Here is a 9,256-nt window from a genome sequence, read left to right as displayed (position 1 = left end):
CAGATTCCTCCTCTTTGTTTGGGGTTTGGAGGAGCCCAGATGAGGCTCCACTGTGAAGTAATGCAGGCTGCTAATGAGCCTTAGGCCTTCCTTTGGAATCTCTGGAATTCTCTGACCCAGCTACAGTTTGAGGTTTTTAGGTGGAGAAAGGCCAGGCCATTCTATGCAAAAGCCTCTGCGCACAGCTTGGGTGGGGTTGTAAATTGGGTGGGGCGGGATCTCAGAGAATCACCAGGGTGGAACAAACAGCAATGGCTGCCAGTCTGCTCTGCCTTGGAGAGGTCCCAGGGTCTGTGTCCCTTGGCTTCGTGCAGGAACAATGAACACTGCAAGCACCTCTGCGAGAAAGCCGCCCTCACGTTCCGGCCCAATGCCAGACAGTCCAGTTTCTCTCTGTGTGAGTCTGGGTCCCCAAATTCTCTCCCAGAATTGAAGTTCAGAGCAGTTGGGCACTTGTATCTCCCTCCCGATTGAAAAAGACAACAGCATACCCAGCTGCCAGCCCCTTTCACGCGCGCCTCCGTACCTCCACACTTCCATACCTCTGCACCTCCTACCGGACTCAATGTGCTTTTCTCTTTCCTTCTAGTTGTAGAATTTCCACTCAGCCAGCCTTCCCGTGGTTCTGGATGATACTCGTTTTATCTTTTAGTTGTAGTTTGAATGTGGTTGTGCTCAGCAGCGAGTTCAGGTGCTTACCTATGCCGCCATCTTGGTTCCATGTTCTGGTTTTGTGGGACAAACAAGCTGGAGCCCATGTTTGTCATTCATTCATTCATTCAGTAATACTGATTGAGCATCTGCTAAATTCAAGGTGCTTTGGAGGAAACAAATCCCATCAATTCTGCCTTCTAAAGGAGATAGTTGTTTACTGAAATAACTATGAGATAGGTATTATCATGACCCCCATTTTAAAGATGAGGACACAGAAGTACAGAGAGGTCAGGTGACTTCCCAGCATCCTACTGCTGGTCCGTGGCATGCTGTCCCTAGGACAGTGCAAAGCAGAGACCTCCAAACAGCTAGGAGGAAGGGGAGAGTCCTGCTAGCTGCAAGGCTGGGAAAGGTGACCGGGATTTGATCTGTGGCGCTCTAGACAGCATGAAACAAGACAAACTCCATAGCGGGGACAGTGAGCTTGGAGCAAAGAAATAAGAATTGAAAGGTTGGTTTGTGTTGTGAAAAGATCTTGAGTCAGGGGCTTATTATTATTTTTCCCTTTATTGATTAAGGTATTACAAATGTGTGCTTATCCCCCCATTGCCCCCCCATCCCCCTAATCCTGCCCTCACCCTCACCCCCTGTTGTCTGCGCCCATTGGTTATGCTTATATGCACGCATACAAGTCCTTTGGTTGATCTCTCCCCCTTACCCCCACCCTCCCCTACCTTCCCTCTGAGGTTATCTAAGCTTCCAAGAGCTTTGTTTACAGTCTTGGCATACACTAGCATCATTTGTTCTAAAACAATTGCCTTTGGGTTTTCCACGAGCAGCACAGGGTCAGGGAGGGGGTAGGGTAGGATTGGAGGCCCAGGGATGGAGGGCCAGTAGGCCAGCAGTCGCCTTTCCCAATTTGGTAAACAAACATGTAGTGTCCTTAATTCCCTAACTATACTATTTATGTTCTATAGATCCAGAACCTTTCTTCTCTTTAACGTTTTCTTACAAATCCTGAATTTTAAACTAGTTTCCTGTGATAGCCACTCACAATTATAAAACAGGAAGAGACTTGTATGATCACCTAGCCCAAACCTCATGTTTCACAGATAAAACTGAAGCCCAGAGAAGGAAAGGGACCCATCTCAGGCCACACAGCCAGCGAGCAGTGGGATGTGCCACTGATCCTCTCAGCTCCTCTGACCTGCACCATCTCTGGCTCTCACCTCAGATAGGCAGCCCCCGGAGTGACTCTGTTCCCAAGCCCGGAATTCCTGATTTTGTAATAAGAGAGAAAAGGTTTTACTTGGATTTTCAGTGAGGATAAGCATCATTCTGCAGGTCTGTTTGGCTTGGAGCCTAACAGGACCGGCGTGGCATCTATAGTATCTCAGGTGCTGTCAACAGTTGTCTTAGAAATTCCTGATTGGGAAGTTTGCCTGATTAACATTTTTTGCCTGGTTGTTAACTTTTGAGCTATTCAGCATGGAATTAGGAGACAAGGCTTCGGTTAGGGTCAGGGGCAACTTATAATCACCAAATGCCTGCTGGCAATTTTTATTTGGACGTTCCACTATCACCTCAAACCCAGCACATTTCTCTCAAAACCTCATCACCATTGGAGTTTCCCTCTTTCATCACTGACTGACATCCACACCGTAGCCTGTGGGCCACCCACGTTCGCTCTCTTTCTGCCTGCAACAGTCCGTCACCAGGAACCACTTTGTTTTTCCTTAATGCCTCTTGTTTCTGACCTGGGTTTCAGTCGAATTTCCTGAAATGCTACTGTATACAAGGCATGAGGTAGACCCGGAAGGGAATACTAATTCCACTCAGCCAGCCTTCCTGTGGTTCTGGATGATGTCCATTATGTCTTTTAGTTGTATTTTTGAAGTGGTTGTGCGAGGCAGCAATCTCCGGTGTTTACCTATGCCACCATCTTGGTTTGCTCCACTTTGTTTTTCCTTAATGTCTCTTGTTTCTGACCTGGGTTTCAGTCGAATTTCCTGAAACTCTACTGTATACAAGGCATGAGGTAGACCCGGAAGGGAATACTAAAAATCCTCACCTCAAAAGGTCAGCCTGGTTAAAATGCAGGGAGAGAAGGCCAGCAGCGAATGGCAAAAATGACAATAAGTTTCCTTACTTAGCACCCATCTCGTGTCAGGCATGAGGTTCTGGATAAAGAGATACCTGACAGTTTTGATGCCACGGGGTTTATGATCTGGAAGGAAAGAGAGCTAAGAACAATTGTAGCTCACTGTAATACTGCTGATTCTGATAGAGGTAAGCCCAAGATACTTTGAGAATCCAATCCTGAAATAATGATTTTAATTATAGCTAGAAATGCTTGAACAGGACTGGGTGCCAGACACTGGGCTGTGCACATCATGTCATTTTCTCTCATTTTATTTGCACAGTTTTATTTGTTTCTTATTTCACCCTTACAACTTTCTGGGTAGGAACTATAGTTCTAATTTTTAGACAAGGAAGCTGAGGCCTAGAGAGGTTGCACACATAGCCCAAGGTCCCATAGTATGCAACAGAAGGTCCTGGTAGCCCGGCCCTGGTCTGCCTCCTGCCACAGTCTGAGGACCACTGTGTGCAACTGGTGCTTCCTGGAGGAGGCCAGCCTGGGCTGAGCAGAGGGTGAATAAGAACGAGCCAGACAGAGCTGGGTTGGGCAATGGGAGGCTGCACGTATTGAAGGCATGGAAAAAAGCAAGTGGAGGGCCTGGAGAAGAGAGAGAACATGGCACCCTAGAGAATCCCACTGGAATGTCAAGGAAGGCTTCACAGAGGAGGTGAGTTTTGCATTGGGCTTTGAGGGACAGCCACAGGTCCAGTGTCGCAGCATAGGAGGAAAGCAAGAAAACAGAGAGAGAGAGAAAAAACCGGGCCATGACCAAGTCAGGCTCTAGGTGAAAGGTGAAAGCAATCCACACTGAGTTTGAGAAGCCTCCTTTATGTGGGCATGGGAGGGGGTCCATTTGGGGTGCTTTGCAGAGGACGAGGTCAAGCCACGCCCCCTCCCTGGCTTCAGCCTATGCTCAACTGCAGCCACACCAGCTCCTTTCCCAGCCACCTTCAAAGCACCTGCAGCCCCAGTTTGTGATCCAGCAGCAGCAGCAGCAGCCAGCGCAACAGCAGCAGCCCCAGCAAGCACGGCCCGCACTCCAAGCCCAGTCCCACCCCCAGCTCGCCTCCATCCCTCCGAGCTTGGCCCTGCAGCCCAGTCCCGAATCCCATGCCATGCCTCTAGGCCCAGTTACATCCACCCTGCCTCTCCAGTGTCCCACTGCCAACCTATACAAGCCTGGCAGCACTCAGCATTGCCACCCTCCCACGCCAGATGCTGGGCCTCACAATGGGTATCCTGAGGGCCTGTCCCACACCCCTCAACGCAGGTTCCAGCACGCCTCCACTGTCATCTTACAACTACAGCCTGCGTCACCAGTGGTGAGTAAGACGATCCCAGGCGCAGGGAACAAACGGGGGCCACAGCTCAGGTAATCCCACAGCCCTATTGGGACGTGTTTCTAGGTGGGGTGAGTGGTGAAGACCTCTGGATATTCCAAGAAAGGGGCCTTTCTCTACTGTGGGGCTGGCTAAATCTTAATGTCCTTGTCTTCTGCCCAAGCTCCACGGAAGCAGGGAAGTGTCCAGAATGTAAAGGCAGTTCATGAGAAGATCATCCCTGTCCTGTGTCTTAACAGCCCCAGCAGGGCACCCCAGAGGACTGGAAGGAAGTGGTACCTGGGGAGAAGAGTGTGCCTGAGGCTCGGTCCCGCCCATCACCGCATCAGCAAGCCATTGTCACTGCCATGCCCAGTGGTCTGCCTGTACCCAAGAGCCCTAATATCCAGCAGATCCCAGCTCACGGTATGAAGTGAAGTGGGGCCCTTGGGGGAGGGGAGGGAGCTGGCCTTCCTTGCCATCCCCTGGCACATTATAGTTGGGCATCTAGAATGGAAGGGGAAACTATTGTAAGCCAAAGAGGCAACGAGGAAGCTGGGTAGGTAAACATGGAGGGAAGAGAAGATGAACCAAGGATAAAGAAAAGGGGGCCTAGAAGGTATAAGATAAAAGGCTAGAGAAAGGAGAGTTGAAAATTCTAGATGCAGACTCAGGCCTACATGTCACTGCTGTCAGATGTGTCTACACATCCATACGCTAGCTGGGGAGCTCAGCAGGTATCCAGTTGTCTCCGTTCTCTGCTTCATTGGTAGGAGAGGAGTTCTTGACATTGGAAATATGACAAGATGGCTGTGTAGCTCCAAGATAAGGGAAATAAATGCCTAGGGGGAGCTGGAAAAGGATTCAGAATGAGTTCAGCTTGTGGAGAGCATCTTTGAAGGAACAGTGCTCAGCTGGGACCCCATCTGTCTGCCTGTGAGTGCCCAGCGACAAGTGGGCTTTTCCATGGCCTAGGTTTCAGGAGATTCCGCTGGATCCCTCTACCCTGGCGGGAGAGTCACAGCAGTAGTTCTGCCTTTACAGCAGTCCATTTGCTTTCCTTCCCTCCCTGCCAGTGTGCACAGCGATCTTGGCCCAGATTTCAGTGACATTCTGAGCCATTTGCTGCCTACAACTCAGGGAGGCAGTTCCAGTCATTGGTCTGTGTGTTGGGGTGGGGGTGGGGAGAGCCAACAGAAAGTTTGGAAACTGAAGGAGAAATGAGAGGAATAGTACTTGAGGACAAAGTCGCGGGGGGGTGGGGGGGAGTAATAAATGTCCTATAATGAATGGAAGACAGGATCAAGGAAAAGGAAAGCAAAGGAATATGGAGAAAGAACATTAGAAAAAGTAAAAGACAGGAAGGAGTCCATTGTTCTCTTGGCACTTGCAAGATTCATCGTTTTGAAAAGCAGCCGTTCCATTGTGGAATTGCTCTAATGATCAGAAAGTGACTCTTCAAATTAAGTCCAAATCTGCTCCCCTGGAACTTCTACCACTGGTTGTGATTGTCCTGTGAATTATAACGCAGTCCATCTCCTACTGTGGTTGTAGACAGTTATCATGTCTCTTTCCTCTCCCTCCCAATCAGCCCTGGCTGGTGTTGCTCACTGGTTAAAGTGTCCGAGCACCAAAGGGTCATGGGTTCAATTCCCAGTCAAGGGCAAGACCCTGGTCAGGGTGCATGCGGCAACCAATCCATATGTCTCTCTCACATCAATGCTTCTCTCTCTCTCCTCTGTCTCTCCCCTCCCTCCCTCTTTTCCACTCTCTGAAAAGCAATGGGAAAAATCTCCTCTGGTGAGGATTAACGAGAGAGAGAGAGAGAGAGAGAGAGAGAGAGAGAATATGAATATGAATATGAATATCCAGTCTAAAGGCTGAGACTTTTTTTTTTTACCTATTACACGTCAAAACCTTCTATATTCCCACTGTTCTGGTTATTCTTGTCTAGGAACTTTCCACCTTTTCATTAATTCCCTTCAAGTGTGATCCACAAAATTAAGCACCTTAATTCCAAATATAAAAAGCCACAAGTCACAGTAAGTTGGGACTTGGATTGCTGTATTAGCCCTTCAAGGGGCAGGCAGGACTGTTTTTCCAGATCTGCATGGTATGGTAGGGAGGAACTGAAATTTATTGAACACCTACTATGTGCCAAGTACTGTTCTAAGTTTTCCTTTACCCATGATAATAAGGCCGAGAAAGAAATGTTATGGCCCCAGTATTTCGAGGAGAAAACAAAAAGCTTGAAGAGGCTTCAGGTCACACAGCTATGAAAGCACCATGACTCTGGCTCCAGTGTCACCTTCCTTCATCAGGAAGTTGCACCCAGGCCCCCACATCAACTGCTGCAATCCAGGGGGATGACACTGTTGGGCCACAGCGCATTGTGTCACCTGAATTCCTGAGGGTTGTGTGTCTGCTTTTGTTTTTGAGCAGGTCACACAGCTATGAAAGCACCATGACTCTGGCTCCAGTGTCACCTTCCTTCATCAGGAAGTTGCACCCAGGGCCCCACATCAACTGCTACAACCCAGGGGGATGACACTGTTGGGCCACAGCGCATTGTGTCACCTGAATTCCCGAGGGTTGGGTCAGCTTGTGTGTCTGCTTTTGTTTTTGAAGTTTCTTTTTACATGGACTGCTCTCACTCCAGGTCTCCCCAGTCCCAAACACATACAATTTATATTTTGTGCCAATGTCTAGTTAATGACATGTGTTAAATATCTTGTGAATTTAGCCCAGGGTTCCAGCCTAGTAAGAAAATGGTAATAGTTAATAGCTAACATTTACTGGGCCCTCTCTGTCAGAGTTTACATGTATTTCCTCATTTAATCCTGACAGTAACCCTCTGAAGCAGAAACTATTATCATCCCCATTTTAAAGATAAGAAAACCGAGGCACAGAAAGAATATGTGGTGGGGCAGAAATGTTTCATATCTGAATTTTGTTATTCATTATATAATGCCTCTGCTAACTTTGCCATTTATCAATTATATAGCATGTTTTCTTTGTCTTTAACCAATTTGCTGATAGAAATGTTGAATAGGACCCAAATGAGGACATATGCCCTGTCTACAAGTTGGTGATAATCAACATTCTTTGTTCAAGTATTTGTTATCCAATAACCCCTAAATGAACTGACATTTGCCTACCTTTCTCCACCTTGTCTACAAAGCCCTCAAAAAAATCTCTTTCTGTAATCTAATCAAGATGATATACACATAACAGGCATCCTGCCCCAGAAGTACTATCTAAGGAGAGAAGTAAGCTTTGCACAGTGGAAACAATGGTCAGCCACCCAGCACTTAACTGAATAACTATCCTGTATGTATCTGAATGCCTGCTCTGTGCAAAGCACTGTGGGATGGGAGGTAATACATAGAGTAAAAAGATCTGTACCCTACCTTGAAGGAGCTTGAGTTCTGCTGGGGGGGGGGGAACATATACAATAAAAACTAAAATGTGATAAATGCTATAGAAGGATTATAGGCAAGTGCTATAAGAGGGAAAAGTTACTATCGAGTACAAATTATCAGGATAGACTGCAGAGAAATGGCATTGTTCTAGAGCAGGGGTTAGCAAACTGTATCCCAAGGCCCAAATCCATCACATCGCCAGCTTGGTTTTTTTATTATTATTATTTGTTTTGGTTGTGTGTGTGTGTTTAATCCTTTCCCGAGGATATTTTCCCATTGATTTTTAGAGAGAGTGGAAGGGGGGTTAGGGAGAGGGGGAGGGAGAGGGAGAAGGAGAGAGAAAGAGAGAAAGAAACATCAATGTGAGAGAGAAACAGCAGTTGGTTGCTTTCTGTACATGCTCTGAGCAGGGATTGAACCCACAACCTGAGTATGTTCCTGGGAATCGAACCGGCAACCTTTGGGTGCACAGGACGATGCTCAACCAACTGAGCCACTCAGACCCAGCACATCACTGTTTTTTGTACAGCCCAGAAGTTATTGATGGTTTTTACATTTTAAGATGTTTAAGAATAAAAAGAATAGTCTTCATGATACATGAAAATTATAAAAAATCCAAATTTCAGGGTTCATAAATAAAGTTTTATTGGAGCACAGCCACCTGTATTCATGGACATATTATCTATGGTTGCTTTCCTGCTACAACAGCAGAGCTGAGTAGTTGCCACAGAAACCGTATGTCCTGTAAAGTCTAAAATATTTACTATCTGGTCCCTTACAGAAGTTTGTTGGCCAGTTCTTGAGTCTTGACCTTGAAGGATAGGTAGGACCTGGACATGCAGAGTTGGGGAAAGGGCATTCCAGGAGGGAGTCGTGGAAGTAGAGGTAGGGAGTCAGGAAGATGTGGGCGTGTTTGGAGAATAGAGAGAAGTTGTGTATTTGGTCCTATGTTACCTTCTTTTATAAAACAAAATATACGTCTAAGAAATGTAAAGGCAGAAATGTGAATATTAATGAAAAAAGGCTTTGGAAATTAGAAAAATACTAGAGGGGAAAGGGAATGGGGAAAAGAGAAAGGGAGTGAAGTAAATAATCAAGAAACATAAAATAAATGTAAAACGTGGAAACAAAGACAAAGGGATGAGGGAGACCTAATGGGAAAAGAGAGAGAATATGAATGCAAAAAATAAATAAATAAAAAGTCAAGACAATGGGAAAATGTTGGGACTAGTGAGCGAGCAATCATGGAGAGATTCGTGTTGTCTACTCAGCACAAAGCTGGGAGGGGGGAGTGAACTTGTGACTCACTTATGGCTTTTGTATCCCCCACAGCTCCTAGCATATCTACTGAATGAATGTACTTCGCCAGGACCATTCCGTTTAAAGCAGTGTGGTTTAGGAAGAGAAAGTAACCTTTATTGGGCTCCAACTGTGTGCCAGGCACTGCTGGCACTTTGTGTAAATGTCCTCAGTTAACCTCCGCAGTAAGCCTAACAGTCGCATTATTCCCGTTTATGGAGGTGTAGCCGGGTCGCTTCGGTCATTACTTAACTTCTCTGATCCGCAGTCCCCGTGGGGAGGATCATGACTCCTGTGGGGCCGTTGCGAACACGCAGAGCTGGGCACACACTGAGCAGGCATTGCCTGCAGTTACTATTATTGCCTCCGCATTGGCCCAGGCGGGAGGCCAGGCCACCGCGCCGCTGGGGACTTGCGGCCCG

General features: G+C 47.1%; 1 protein-coding gene across 4 annotated transcripts in view; it reads left to right on the top strand.

Annotated features, from left to right (window-relative positions):
- Positions 1-9,256, top strand: part of PHC2 (polyhomeotic homolog 2 (Drosophila)) — an 86,370-nt gene that overhangs the window by 50,612 nt on the left and 26,502 nt on the right. For all 4 annotated transcript variants that reach the window (XM_014549508.1, XM_014549509.1, XM_014549510.1 and 1 more), the window contains 2 exons: positions 3,701-4,116; positions 4,374-4,539. In XM_014549508.1, the coding sequence (XP_014404994.1) occupies positions 3,701-4,116; positions 4,374-4,539 (582 nt within the window). The remainder of the gene's footprint in view (positions 1-3,700; positions 4,117-4,373; positions 4,540-9,256) is intronic.

Source organism: Myotis brandtii, unplaced genomic scaffold (genome assembly GCF_000412655.1).
Source record: "Myotis brandtii unplaced genomic scaffold, ASM41265v1 scaffold555, whole genome shotgun sequence".
In the NCBI taxonomy this organism is placed as follows: Eukaryota; Metazoa; Chordata; class Mammalia; order Chiroptera; family Vespertilionidae; genus Myotis; species Myotis brandtii.
Note: the sequence above shows the minus strand (reverse complement) of the source record. Positions and strands in the feature narration are given on the sequence as shown.